Source organism: Mesitornis unicolor, unplaced genomic scaffold (assembly GCF_000695765.1).
Source record: "Mesitornis unicolor isolate BGI_N332 unplaced genomic scaffold, ASM69576v1 scaffold20008, whole genome shotgun sequence".
Classification (NCBI taxonomy): domain Eukaryota; kingdom Metazoa; phylum Chordata; class Aves; order Mesitornithiformes; family Mesitornithidae; genus Mesitornis; species Mesitornis unicolor.
Genome location: NW_010202769.1, coordinates 24,080 through 39,501, shown reverse-complemented (window position 1 = coordinate 39,501; position 15,422 = coordinate 24,080). Strand labels below are relative to the sequence as shown.

Sequence of the window (15,422 nt, the reverse complement as noted above, 5' to 3'; positions counted from 1 at the left end):
TCCCTCCCAACTTAGTGTCATCTGCAAAGTTTCATGAAATAGATTTAAATGGATACATTTATTGTTGTGCAAATACTTACACAGCATTTAGGGGACTTTTTGGAGTATGTAAATCAGCTGCAGTTGAAGATAGGTACTGTAATACTGTTATGTAAGTGTATGGGCATGAATGGATTCATTTCAACAGATTAGTTTTTACATTGTATTTAAGCATATGTGGAATTAAGTGTGTAAATGAAAGAAATGTCTTAACTTTCACTGGATAACATAGTCAAAAGTCAATTTTCCTTTCAATCAAAACAGAAAGAAAAAAACTGTTAAATGAGATATATGCATACCTTTAAGATCTGGCATAATTAATTAGAGCCCAGTGACTTAATGAACTCCTAATGTGACATAGGACTATTCAACTTCTAAATTACTGGTTAAAACCCAGTTTTGAGAACGAAGTCTGCTTCCTTTTCAATGTGTCCCAAGGGAGTAATGAGTGGTAAAGGCACTTTTCTCAGTCCTTTGTGCAATTTGTTTGTGTCCTGGGTACCAGCCTGGAAAGGGAAACAGACTCCTCGGAGTTGCTGGTGCTCTTTAGTCCTGTCTGTGGTGTGTCTGTCCTGTGCATACACAAAATACATTAGATGGAGTGATTTCAGAACCAGTGTTTAACATACGTGTTCAGCTGCACTAGCTGTTGAAGCATGTGTGACTAAGCTGGGTACACACCAAGGGAAACCCACTTCTCCCAGCAATACTTGCTTAAGATTTGACATAACTTGATAGTATACAGCTCTGCCTTTAGGTTAAAAAGCAAGATTCTTAGATATGGTTAGAGTGGGTCACTTCTGGGAGAGGGGAAAGATTGCAGTGAAAATTAAAACTGACCAATGAATCAAGGATGAATAAGTAGTTGATACAGTGATAGTACATATTCAAGAATTCTAGTAGAATATGTTCTAAAACAATTTTATTCATAAAGAACAGAAGGGTGATTGAAGATATTAAGAGAGATTCATACAAGAAGAGATTAAGGCTGGCTCTTTTTAATGTGTTAAGAGAACATTTAAGAGTGAAGATGGGTTTTCATACACAGCATATAATCAATTTCTGATGTTTATTATCCTGAAGTTTTGATTAGTTCATTGACAGTATTTTGTTGCTGTTACTGTTCTTTCAGTTTTTTGGAAAGTCAACTGGAGGGAGTTCTTAGTATTGAAGATTACATATATAAATTATTAGTCTTGTCACTGTTCCCTTTGTGAATCAACCTTCTAGGATGATCTGGACCTTCTCTAGTCACCTATAGATAATTGCATTGGTAGGATATAAGAGAATTTGAAATTTGCAAGTATTACCAGAATCTTTTGGTTAGAAATAGTATAGTAATATGTGTAGGCTGGGGGAAAGAGACTTCTTTTTTCAAGCAGATAATTCTTTAACAATGCCAAGTTAATGTGAATATAAATAACTTCTTGTCTTCTGGGCTAAAATAAACAAAAGCTAAGTATCTTAAAAAACAAACAAACAAAAAACCCACAAAGAAACAAGAAACTAGGGATTCTGCTTTCCTGCAAGGCTGCTTGAGCTTTAACAGCAAGTGTCACAATTTGCTAGCCAGCTGACATTTCTCAGAGCACTTTAGTTGTGCCAGGTGGCTCTAGTAAAGAATAATGACTTTTTACTGACATACAAAAAGAGGTCTCTATTGGAAGAAATATCTACTGGCATTAGATATTTTTTCTCAACCTAATATAATTATTGACCAGCAGTTGTAGCATCACCATTGTATATCTATTTTGTTCTTTTTTGCTAAGAAGTTCAATGTACATTTTTCTCTCCTTAAACGTTTAATAGCTTGATACTTATGAAAACCAAAACCAAGTGACTATCAGCCTGGTTTAGGTGGTCACTGGGTATTTGCAATGCATACCTATTATACAGTTATTGAAAAAAGCATACATTTGGGATTATCTTTGTTCTAGAAATTACTGAACCCACAGATTTAAACTAAGAGGGAAACAATTTTATGATGCATCCACTTCTTCTAAACTTAAATTTATCCATCTCTCTTTTCCACTTTTTGGTTTTTTTGTGGATTTAAGGAATTCCTCTGTGGGAAGCTTTGTTTTGGCTTTTGAAAATTGTGGAGGGTAGAGGGAAATGAATTCTAAATCTCTGGCTAGTTAAACCAGAGATCTTAAAAAAAAATTTGTGGTTGACTCTGGCAAAGCTATTGAATTTCCTTTTGTAAGTTAGTGTAAATATGTAGTTTATTTCAGCAGCAAAAGTCTCCTTTTCTTTAATACAAAGAGTAATAGCACTTTCAAGGTGGGTGTTTCATAAAAAGAGAGGAGAAAGAAATGAGAAGGAGATTTGAAACTGCTTTTCCTGTGTGAGGCTGAAAGTAGACTCAAAGCTTGCCAGCCCCAGAGTTCTTTAGCTTCTTTCTTGATTTCCAAGGGTTTTTTAGTGATTTGCAGATGGAGCTTAGGCTTTGGAACTCATCCATTAAAAAGATGTGTGGTCTTAGCCACAGTAGTAGTGCAACATGTTTTTCCTATACTAGCTTCAGAGAAATTAACTAAGCTTGAATTGGTGAGGGAACAACAATGCAGCTTCCTCCTACCTCACAGGAAAAAAAAAAATTCTGTATATCGTTTGGAAATTATGATCAAGTTCATTCTGAATTGTATGGAAGTATGTAGTATTTCTGTTCCATTTCAAGACACAGAGGTAGAATATGAGCCTAGTCTTTTTGACAAGCTACATGTATCAGTAAGATTAACACAATTAATAGCATACATTCATTTCTAAAGAAAAAAATTCTGTCTGGGTTTTTGAGGGTTTTTTTAAGTCAAATTTTTCTAGTATGTTTTCATGGTACTTTTTGTATTTTTGCCATTATTACTTTTGTAAAAAGCAAGGTGCAATTACAGTTGTGGAAGCAAAGTTAAGGAAATTGGCCTAATGTAAAAGCACTTGAGCAGGTTTACAGCAAACGTGAACTGAAGGTCAGCCTGCTTACATACTTCAATGGCAGGACGGTGTGAAAGGCCTATGTTGTATCAGGTACAGAGTGGAGAACTTCACCGAATTTGTGTTTCCCTCTCTGGGAGTATGTGAAAAGCAATAATATCTGTACATCTGGCAAAATCAACTTTGTGAAAGAATAATACTATTCCTGGATTTTTTAAAACTCTGAATAATAGCTCAGTCTAGCTATTTATCTATAGATTTTCAGTAACTTGATGTAAATGGCAAGACCCTTGTCTCTGTAGCAGTGTTTAGCAGAATAATTTGTTTACCATCAGCTAGTTTTTCATGGTTATCAGTGGAGATTTAGATGTGGACACGTATCAGATTGACATTTAGAGTGAATAAGTAGAAAAACAAGAAGGTCCAATAAATCCTAAACATGTACTTGTAGCCAGCAATTTTACTTAGTCTACTGGTGCCGAATTTAGCTAATGAAAACCATCCCATTAAATACAAAGAATATGTATCCATAAGCTGTGCTGAAACAAAAAAAGATTCCTGACTGTACATGTCAGAAAGAGATGTGGGAAGAAAACCCCTCCCCACCCTATACTTCAGCACATTAAGAAGAATATGCTAAGCTTTCTTAAAATTAAGTTGAAACTGAAGTGATTTCTTTATGCAAAACCTCTGAGTGGTTACAGGAATAGACTCAATTTGGTAAAGTGAAAGGTTGTGTAGACTAGCTAATCACTGAAATATATGTGTGTGTGTAGTGTAACATTTTGTGTATTTGAAATGTGGTTTTAAATACAATTTCAATTTTAAAGCAGAAATTTGATATTTTGATTAGGTTATCGATGGTAAGTAGTTAAAAGTTGTTTGTTTTTTTGTTACTGGCTTATAAAATACATTTTTACACAATGGTAATAATTAAGTTGTTAACAAACATACACCATATAATTTCCCCTCATTTATACACTGAGATTTTTACAAGATGTTGAGAAAACAGTATTATTGAGAATAAAAGAAAACTTTGAAAGCTACACTAAATTTAAATCTGTATGATGATTTACTCCCTTATTTTCTTTAGCATTTTGGTTTTGGTTTGTGGAAAACTAACTTTCTGCCTTTTCCTGGAACTAAGGAGCAAGTGAGTAAAAGGTCTCGTAAGGAAAATCAAAAGTCACAGACTGTGTTTTGATTGGATAAGTATGTGGAAATAATATGAATTGTGTTATGTCAGCATCTTACTCACGGAATTGTCTTCGTAGACAGTGGGTATTGAGACAGTCTCTGAATGAGCATGTGGCCTTGTCATTTACAGACTTAGCCACCAGGATTCCCCAGAACTGGTTGTTTATTTCATAGTAAAAAGGTTCTAGACATTCCAGACCTGTTTGTGTTTTATTGTGAGTCATTTAATCTAGAAAGTATGGGACACAGTCAAACTCTTAAACCTTCAGCCAGGACTTTTAAGAAAGTATTGCTGAAAAATATCAGGAGGAATTTGGTTTGGACTGAGCTGCTGAAAGCTAGCAAACAAATTAGTTTACATTTAAACAAATTTTTATACCTTGCTTCCTGAGAAGTCTGTTTAAATAATTTAGGAAGTAATTTGGGATGTTAGAATCCCATCTATTGAAAGAAAGCAATAATGCATATTTTATAGCATTTTAATTTTTTTAAGAATAATGATTGGAAATAATATCTAATTTATCATTAATGTTGTAATTGTTTACACATTTTTGAAGTATTTTTAAAGTCACAGATAGAAATTGATCTCTTGTCTTCTAGACCTGTGTTGAAAGCAATGGGCTATCTGACTGTACAGGGAATATCTAAGAACAAAATTGATATATAGACTCTTGAAATCATTGCCATACAAGAAATACTTATCCCAAAATCTGATAAAATGTGAAGAGAAAATAGCACTTACTTCTAGTTCTTCCTCTGAATAAGATTTAGTTTTTCTTATTATACTTGCTTTTTCTTAGTAGAGCTGAGGAAATCTGGTTCCTGTCAAAGCAGATGGAAAGGTCAGAAATAAACCTGCTACTTGACCAGATTTCAGAAATTTACCCTTGGGTATCTGTGTTGTATGAATTCCAGCAAATTCACATAGATCGTAATTTTCAGCAAAATGTCATTAATAATCTCATCTCAAAAAATAATGGCATTCTGTGTTTCAAGGAGAATATACTAAAGAGAAATGTCCTTTAGGATAAATGATGGATTCTTCTATTCCATTCTGCTCTATCCATCGCTTTGACTGACTCATCCAAGTTAGCAAAAAGAGCCCAGTAGTGTCACTGGGAAGTACTAATCAGGTTTGAATGGCTTATCTCAGTGAAACCATCCATCTCCTCTCTTCAAAATATATTGCTCCTGTTGATTTTCACATCTGCGTCTGTGATCGTTCAGAATCATAAATACTTTTCAGAAACAGATTGGTTTATCTGGTTCCCCTGGAATGTTTTTGAAACTGTGTCATAAATTCCAGGACAGTTGCTACACAAATGCAGTTACTAGCACAGAATTTATCATGTGGTCCTGTAATAAAAATCAAATGCTATTTCTGTGTTGATGTCTAATTTCAGAGGTAATTGTGCCTTTAATCCAGGCTTCTATATTTTCCTGCATTGGCATAAGAAGGAAGATACTTCCTGTTACAGAAAGAAGGGGAAAAAGTCTCCAGTGCTTTTGGATCCCTGCCTAGTAAAGGCAGGATCAGAAGACTAAAGCACCTTCTCCCCCTTGCTGGAGCTGTGGACACTAGCTGAGTTGATATCTGCCTGGTGCTGTGCTACTTAACTCAGTGAAGGGGCAAATTCTGCTCCAGGAAAATAATTTCCAGGCTTTCACAGACACATATGCTCCAAGAGATGGTTGTCTCTGAGAAACAAACTTCATGGAGTAACTCAACAAATCCCATGGAAATGGGCCTTTATTACTTAAAGAGGAATATCAAAAGAGTTGGCTTAGCTTAACTGAAGAGTGATACGAAGGAAGTGTTTTTCAGTTGCTTAGTCCTCTTTAGATACAGGTGAACAGTAACCAGGAAACATAGCGACTTGTTTTTTCCATTTGTATTCTCAGAACTCTTTGGTTTCAAGTCTATTCTCATTCCCTCCACTATTCCTGAGTGAATTAATAAAGACAGCCTTACAGCCAATGTACAGATCAGAGGATTAAATGTTAAATGAAGCTTCCTCTGCTACAAAACCTGATAGATATGGAGTACTGTGTTTACACTGAAAAAAGGAATGATTTTTTGTCTTCGTGCAAATGCTTCTAGGATTATCTGCCTGTTTAAATATATTAGAACTCTCAGTGCAGCAGGGGAATGTTAAATTGAGTGAGCTGTAATATTACTCACTATAAATTGCATCAGTAAAATAAGGCCATGGACAAAGTTGTTAAAGAAAGTTGGTCATTGTAAGGGCTTTATGAAAATTCTTTAATTCAGTTTCAGGCTGAAAGGGATTATGTCACAGAATTTAATCCAAGGCCATGAGGATGGATGTTTTCTCTTGCAACTAGTAACATGGTGGTTTCCTTCCTGCTTCCTACTTAATAAATGATGAGAGAAGTCAAGAAATAAATAGTTTCTGATATCACGGTATGCCTCACTGCTGTTCATTTTCCATAATTATGACACCTTCTGATTTTTCCTGAAAGCAGCACTTCTGCCACAGCCTCATCCATTTTTCTGGTTTATAGAATATGGCATTAATGGATTAGACAGTGAGTGTTAATTGCTTTAATGCAAGAAATTACTGATGGTTATTTAGATACCAAATTGTCTGCTTTGCTGTAGTAGGCTAGGATTGATGACCAAGATCATAAATATAGAGGTGCATTTAGCATTGACAACTTTCCCATCATGTTCTTGAATACCTTCTACTGGGGCTGAAATGATTCCTTAAAAATCATTAGTCTCAAATTACTGGTCTCTCTGACCCCAGGGATCCACACTGTGACTATATGAAATGTTACTGTTCTTTTTTTTACTTTTCCAAAATGTCTTGTGAAGGCTTCATAATGCAATAATGGAACCTGTTAACTAGTTTTTAATATTTCTACAGCATCCTGTAAGAATATCTGTGAGAAAATCTCCTGAAACCTTCTGGAGTTCTCTTCAGTATTTTCTGAAAAGGTTTATTTCAAAAGTGAAAGGAGAAACTTACATTTAAGAAAACATTGTTTTGCACTGGGTCTTGAGCTGGTTCTCACCAAGTTCTGCAGTATGGTGTGAAATAACTGCTGATACGGTCCTTTTAGATCTGAGAATTACTGGAAATTAAATGTTTTGAACTTTGAGGCTTGAGGTAAAACTAACAGTTTTCATGGCCATTTAGTTAAAAATTAGCTATTCCTGGCTGTCCTGGTTTTGCTAGAACTGAATTGTGGAATTCCCTTTTAGTGTTTCAGCAGTGCTCTCTTTAAATGAACTCAAGTTAATATTGAAGTTTTGGCCAGGATGGAGTTGTTTTCCCTATGAAGCTGATAAGTATTTATTTTATTCTCACTGACAGATACTTACGTTTTTCAAGGTTTTGCCTGCATCTGTGGTTACAGTTTGTTTTGGGTTTTTTTTTGTTTTGTTTTATTTTTTGTTTTCCTTCCTTTGCACAAGAGAAAAAGAGGGGAAGCGAGAGCCTGGGACTCTCTGGGACAGGTGACCCAGGACAGATGATCCAGGTCAGGTCTGATCCAAGCTGACGAATAGAGATGTATTCTATCCTGTAAACGTCAGTCTCACTATAAACTGGGAAGCTCGCAGGGGATGACCCCTTCATCCTCTTCCTGCTTCTTCTTTGTCCCCTTTGATCCCTTCCCTTCATGATGGTGGCCTCTCTTGGTTCCTGAGGCTTACCCCTCCTGTCACATTGTTGGCCTACTGCCAGTGGCTGACTTTTGTGAGCTGAGTATAACTTTGATTGCTTTATTATTGTTGCTCCCACTCTTGTTACAATTTATTGGCATTGTTATCATTTAAGTTTAGCTTGTTATAGCTATTAAATATCTCAGCTGACAAGTTCTTTATTTTTTCTCTCCTGATTCGCGTCCCTATCCCACTGGAAAGTTGGGGGGGAGGGGAGGGGGTAGTTGAGCAAGCAAGTTTAATAGATTTTCACTATATTTAGATACTCATACATTTTGAAACTCCACCTTTTAATGTCTTTTTCTTATGAATACAAAAGTTATATGTAAATTACTTCTTTGGAACTGTGTTGCCACAGCATTGGGCAGTCACTAGATGGCAGTCAAACAGCAGTTTCTTCTGTTGAGCAAAAAGGTTTATAAGGAAAAAAATTCTGTTTCGGCATTTAACATAAGTATGCAAGGTAGTAAAATAATCCTAAACAAATTTACGATGAATACGATGTCCCAAATGCTTGTTACTTATTTTGATAGAAATGAATTTTCTTTGACCTCTGGTGTGCTTCTGCTGATTGTATCTGCTCTCATATTAATCAAACATGGAATACATGGAATACCTCTAATTCCAGGACTTCTGAAGTAGTTGCTGAGGGATGTTCAGCAAAAGTGTGCATAAATATCTGGTTTTGACTTCCGGTAGCAGAAAGCAAGCTAACTGATTTTTATTTTTTTCAGTCTTGAATCTTTCATCAGATCCCTCTTTTAAAAAGGATATGTGGAGTGAAACCCCCTAAAATCATGGAAGTTACAGAGATTTTGTCTGAACTTTACTTCTAATTACTAGTTTAAAAATTAACGTCTTTTTTAGTGTTTGCTAACCCTCTGTTACAAAGTATTTTATACTTATTGCCATACGAAGTGTTATTTAGTTTATACTTTCAAGTGTCAGTGATAATATATGGCCTTGAAATTAACCTCTGGGAAGCGAATGTAGCTGTTGTTGTATCAGCATGTAGCAATAGAGGACAGAAAGAAAACTGTAACAAATTCAGAGCAGATCGTTTGATAAGCAGCACAGAACTATCTCTGCTCAGTTAGGACAGCAGGATGCAAAAACCTCACCAGGCTTTCATACAACAGTTTTCATAAATGAGTTCATCTGGGAAGGTGCTGGGGTGTAAGATCTGTCCAGAAGACAGCAGAGCTGGGGTATAGCACTGAAGAGCTAGGAAAGCTCTGAAACCAGAGTGGTATGTTCAGAGTCCTCTGTACATGCCTACAGAACCAGTGTATCAGTTGTGTTAATCTGACTGTCCTCAAAGGATTGTTTTGACTTGTATATGATGTATCGAATAGGTTTTATTAAATGTGACTTAAAGCATTACGTAGTGAAAGTGCTATAAAAGTAAATGTCAAACTAAAATTCTATCACTATCTTTTCAAGATAATGAGGAAATAAAACAAATTAAATTATGAGGCCAGACCCAGAATCTCATAAAAAGTACTGAGACCTCTTGATGGTGTGATATGGAAAAGTAAATATTAACTTTATACTTTCTCTTCTTGATCACGGTACTGATCAAGACCACAGATGAGTTTTTTGCTGTGTAGGAACATGACTACTGCTGTACAGATAATATCAGACTGAAATGACTACTAGACAACTGAAACCTACCTGATATCTCTCTGGCATCCATTGCTATTGCACAGTTTCTGAAATTGTGTGGTGTGTGAACCCACGTTTGATTGTAACAGCTGCAGCACTTTTCTTATGGTTGATGGAAGCTGCATGCTCTTCTCTCTCAATGATGTGGTGTAAAATGGTAACAGCAAATAAAGAGATCTTACCCCAGATATAGTTCAATAGCAGTCAATTCTTTTTACACAACATGTTGTAGCATAATACTTTTTATTGCCCTTCTGTTGATTTCTCACAGAGTTTGCTGTGCCATCTCCTTTCTTCTTCTAAGTGGGAAAGCAATGAAGCTGAAACCAGTACATTCTTATCAACTCTTGGCTACACATCAGCAGATTATTATTGTCACTTAGTTAAAAATGTAAGTACTTTGTGCAATTGAGATCTTGTTAATGATAAATCACCAATTTATAAGCATATCATGGAGTTATCATTGTTATAAGGAACATGAACTGAACTTCGTTTATCTTTTCTTACCTCAGTTACTTCTACTGCCTTTTAAGGGAAAAAATGAAGTGGGAGGTCTCTGGACAAAAGAGAAAATCTTTTATTAGATTATAGTCTAATAGATGTTAATAAAAACAGAATTCCTGTTGCTGTTGTGGTATAACAAAAAAGTGTCTGGTCTATCATAATTTTTTTTCTTTGTGAAGTTTAAATTATATATATATATAGTGTATTACAACATAATGTTTGGGATGTTTTCTCTGACTATGCACTGCATTTAAAATTGTAGATAAGCCCTAAATCTTAGGAAGAGGGTCTTTTACATTTAATATATAAAAATAAAGGAATAATATTTCATAATATGTTGACTTAAATTAGAAAAACATGTAAGAAATATTAGTAGTCCTCTTCTGAAAGTTTCAGCTTCACTTGTGGGGAAGCAGAACTAAATTAAATAGCTTTTTAGATTTCAAATGTGGAAGGTATATAATGTATGTGTGCATATATAGAGAGATAAATATTTATGTATAGAATCATAGAATCTTGTATATAAACATTTTTCAATATAGTTTATTCAGTGATCTGGACAGCTTTAATTTGGTTCCAATAATTAAAAAATTAAAAAATCAAACATGAGTGAACAGGCAAAGGTATTCAGCTCCAGTTTCAGAGAGAATTATGCAACTAATGTCTGCTTATTTCATAATGTGTAGTTTATTTTGGTTTTGGTTTATTTTTATTTTCTTTTCTTTAATAGATGGTCTGTTCATTAGTAATGGAACTCAGAGGAAATCGGTTCAATGGACTTAACATTCAGGGGAGGTAGGTGTTGTGTAAAAATCATTTTGATATGTTTGGATCATTTCAGTTCAGTGAGGACTTTTTTAAAGTTTTGGGCAACTTAGGCTTCAGTTGGAAAGTTTTGTGTATATATGCAGATAATTTCAGGTCCAGACAAGCTTGTTAAGTTGTGCTTCACCTAAGAGTTTATACTTAACCTGAGAGTCATAGAATGGTTTGGGCTGAAAGGGACATTCAGAAGTCGTCTGGTCCAAACCCCTTGCCATGGGCAGGGACACCTCCCAGTAAACCAGGTTACTCAAAGCCCCATTCAACCTGACTTTGAACGCTTCCAGGGAGGAGGCATCCACAACTTCCCTGAACAACCTGTGCCAGTGTCTCACCACTCTCACAATAAAAAATTTCTTTCTTATATCTAATCTAAATCTTCCCTCTCTCAGTTTTAAACTGTTGCCCCTTGTTCTGTGACTACAGGGTCTGGTAGAAAGTCTCTCTCTGCTTTTCTTATAGGCTTCTTTATGTATTGAAAGGCTGCAATAAGGTCTCCCTGGAGCCTTCTCTTCTCCAGGCTGAACAACCCCAACTCTCTCAGTCTGTCTTCACAGAGGAGGTGCAGGACCTCGCACTTGGTTTTGTTGAACTTCGTGAACATCATAATCATAATGTTGACTGCTATATGCATCCTCATAACCAAGGTTAACTGGCAGTTACTGTAAGAATGAATTACAAAAATGTTTCCAAAGGATTTTTTCCCCTGTTCATGTGGGTGCTAGTTTAATATTCCAGAACAGTAGTTACTTTGCATTTGTTATTAATGATAAAATTGTCCATGCTTATTTAAAGAACCTCTCATTTACCTTCTGTTAGATACTTCCTTGTATCATGAGCCAATAGCTGGGCTTTTTTTCTCCCTTCTTGCACATAGGTGTTTGTCTAAAGAAGACCAAATTATCTGAATTCATTTAGAGCTGACTTTAGTACCAGAATCATGGACACAGTTAATGAGGAGCATCGCGAAGTTTTGTTCAAGACAGACACCCACTTTATAAAAAGTAGGGTGAAGCAGACTTAGTTTGAAAGCTAATGAGACTGTTGGGGAGAGAAATATCAGACTTTTACCAGGAGAAAAGGAAAAACTTGAACTGAAGAGGGTTTTTGATCATAGAAATTATGATACGGCTGTTTATTCAAGTTGCAGCGACTAATGTAGTTTGCAGTTAGAGGCATGCATTGTCTCATTTCTCCATTCAGTGGTGTTTAGAGCAACATGGATGACAATGTCTGTGCAAATTCATTGCACACAGTGAAATGCACTGTGCAGTATTCTCCAAGAATGTATTTTGTAGATTATGTAGAAGAAGAAGAAAATTGCCTTTGCAAGGCTTTTATTCTGAAGAGTAAACTGCTAAAGTTTACTAATCCTAGTTAAGGAATTAGTAACAGATTTTGTAAAGGGGCCTGATTTAAAGAGTCTCTGGTCTGTGAATTTTACATGCGTATCCCAGAAAACACTACTGCACAATAAATATGAGCCCAATAATTACTGTTCCTACAGAAACACTTTTCTTAGTAATGCTGCATCTCAAAGTAGTTCACTGAAAGAAGCCTTAAACACATAGTTGGTTAGGTACTTACTCAGACATTTCCGTCTTTGAAAATGTATCTTGTTTTATTTTTCTTGTTGTGGAAACCACAATGGTACCTTGTGTCCACAAAGCTTAGCACTTCTGTCACAGCATATGCCAGTGACTGTTAGGCAACGTCTATTTGAGAGTAGTTTTAATACGCGCAGGGCAATAGAGTTAGCTCTTGAATAAGAGCAGCCTGTACAGTAATTCCTGTCTCAGCTTTTCTTAGGCTGTATTGGTGGCTCTGCAAAGAAAACAGTTTTGGGTTCTTGGAAAGAATGCATCATTTTAGTGAACAGTGTAATCAGAAGAATCTTTTACAGACAATCTAGCAGTTTTTAATATGCTAGAATTCAATATATCTGAGTTCTTGGTCTTCATAAATGTCTTCCTGTTAAAACTGCAACTAGAAAAATCTGCCGTTTCATGTGCTAGAAATGAAATACACTCTGGGAAATTAGTGATTTGCTTTTGCAACCGTTATCTCTTCTATTGCATGTGACTTTCCTTTTTGTTTATCGTAGAAGCATACAATAATTTGATTGGAAAAGACCTTTAACATCATTAAGTCCAACCATAACTTGTCTACTACTATACCAGGTCTCTAAGTTCCTCATCTACCCGTCTTTTAAATACCTCCAGGGATGGTGACTCCACCATTTTCCTGGGCAGCCCATTCCAATGCCTGATAACCCTTTCCTAATATGCAATCTAAACCTCCCCTGGCACAACTTGAGGCCATTTCCTCTTGTACTATTGCTTGTTACTTGGGAGAAAAGACCAACACCCACCTCACTACAACCTCCTTTCAGGTAGTTGTAGAGCAATAAGGTCTCCCCTCAGTCTCCTCTTCTCCAAAGTAAACAATCTCACTTCTCTCAGCCGCTCCTCATAATTCTTGTTCTCCAGACCCTTCACCAGCTTCGCTGCCCTTCTCTGGACACGCTCCAGTGCCTCAATGTCCTTCTTGTAGTGTGAGGTCCAAAACTGAACATAGTGTTCAAGGTGCAACCTCAGCAATGGCAAGTTCAGGGGAAGAATTGCTTCCCTGGTCCTGCTGGTCCCACTGTTTCTGATACAAGCTAGGATGCTGTTGGCCTTTTTGGCCACCTGGGCACACTGCTGTTCCACTTATGTTCCAAAGTTTCATGTTTTGTTTATGTTCCATGTTCCACTGTCTTTAATCATTTCCAAGCATGTAGTTTTAGTGAGCAGGTCAAATGAGTGGTTCATATATTAAGATCCAAAAGTGTTACATAGTACTTGAACTGTAGATCAGTAAGACAAAAATTTTTCAACTGAGCACTTGGAGATAGCAGATGTGTATTGTTTTGTTCATAGAAGTTGTCTCTGTTGAGAGAGGAGAGGTCAAGGAAGTAACAGGTGATCTTAAAAGCAGCAACATGGTCTCTTATGAGGGTCCAGCAAACCTACACAGGGGCTGTGAATCTGTAGTTTTCCTTACTTGTGCTTTGCTGGGAAGGACAAAGCATTCTCTCTGCTAGGATAGATGTGATTACTGAGCAAACACAACTGGCTGCAGAATTGGACTGAGGGTTTTGCTCAAGGCAAACCCTTGAGCACTAAAATACCAAAATTTTATCTAACTTCTCGTTAACATTCTTCAGGCGATACATAACGTCATGTCAACAGTCACACAAAAAAATAATTTTTCACCAATTAGGTATGCATCTCTTACATTTAACCTTCTGTAATTAATTTAATCTTCTTTTACCGTCTCAAGTTAGAAATTAAAGTTTTGGCTTTTCTGAATGTTTTTCCCCTCAGAGTTTCTGCCAGTCGTGTGAATGCTGTGTCCCTTCTCTGTCTCCCTCTTGTTACATTGCCTGATCTAACTCCCTTGCTGGAAACTCTCCTTCTTTACCATGGAGGTGCATCAAAAGAAATTCTCAGTTTAGAGTTTCTAGAAGCTGTGAATGAGGCCTTTTTGAAGTAAGTAGCATGGTCTGTATGATTTTTATGCTCTTTTCATGAGGATTATTAATTCTATTAAATGTCTTTTCTCTGAGTTTTTATGCTGAATGCACTGTACGTCTTCTGCATTCTAGTAAGGTATTTCCCTTGCAGTTGAGTAGCAGAGCTCAAGTTGTAGGCTAAAGCAGAATTTTAAATTGCTGATGTACAAGTTGTGGCGTAACAGCTTCAAATATTGACTGGCACTTTCTCCCACCTTTTCTTTTAAATGGAGGTTAAAGTCTTTGATAGATTTTAGGATTTTTTTGACAATCGCTTTTCATAGGGATTTATTTACCTTTCATATAAGTTCACCTTTACTAACTTGACATTTTGAGAGCGATCTTTATTTTTCTGTGTATGAGATAGATCCTTATGTTTGAGTGGTTCCATATTTATCTTTTTTTTTTCTGTAAAATTCTTTTTCAAGATTTTACATTCTCTTGTTTTTAGCAGATTATTTTTAATGAGTCTAGCAGGAACAGTTTGTGAACTATAGCTTTAATTGTTTTGCTGCCACTAAAACCACTGTTTTGATAAAATCAGCTGAGTGAAGCTGAACACCAGCAAGATTGGGTATGCCGAGGAAGGAAAGTTATCTGAGAAAGCACAGCCTAATTTTGTTAGAGAGTTGATTTACTCAAGTTGTAGCTGGGCGTCTGTATTATAAACGGGTTTTTTTTAGTATACTAGAAAAGGTCCTTTGTGAATACTTTACCTTGGTTATCAATTTGATGTCTTTTTAATAAAAATTTTAATTACTTCCTCTGTACTTAACATTATAATTTCTCAGATGTTCCAGTGAAGATTGTTACACTGCTCTGCTGAGGGCTTCAGCAAAAACAAGTAATTAATGGAAAAGCACAATTACTCATTTGTACACATTACTAGAAGCTGAGGAAAACAAGTGACAAAGGAATGTGAAGGTCTGTAGTGAAAGATATGTCCTAAAAGGAGAGTGCAGTCTTTCCCTTGTGCATTTTCTGTGGCTTCAGACTGAAGCTGTTCTACAGGCAGTA

At 36.1% G+C, this 15,422-nt stretch overlaps 1 protein-coding gene across 1 annotated transcript in view; it reads left to right on the top strand.

The window, feature by feature from the left end:
- Positions 1–9,794: 9,794 nt before the first annotated feature.
- The window catches only part of FANCC (Fanconi anemia, complementation group C), a gene marked incomplete at its 5' end in the record, with an annotated part of 28,411 nt that continues 22,783 nt past the window's right edge, over positions 9,795–15,422 (top strand). Inside the window, 3 exons of the mRNA XM_010190502.1 lie at positions 9,795–9,914; positions 10,758–10,822; positions 14,218–14,382. Coding sequence (XP_010188804.1) covers positions 9,795–9,914; positions 10,758–10,822; positions 14,218–14,382 — 350 coding nt within the window. The remainder of the gene's footprint in view (positions 9,915–10,757; positions 10,823–14,217; positions 14,383–15,422) is intronic.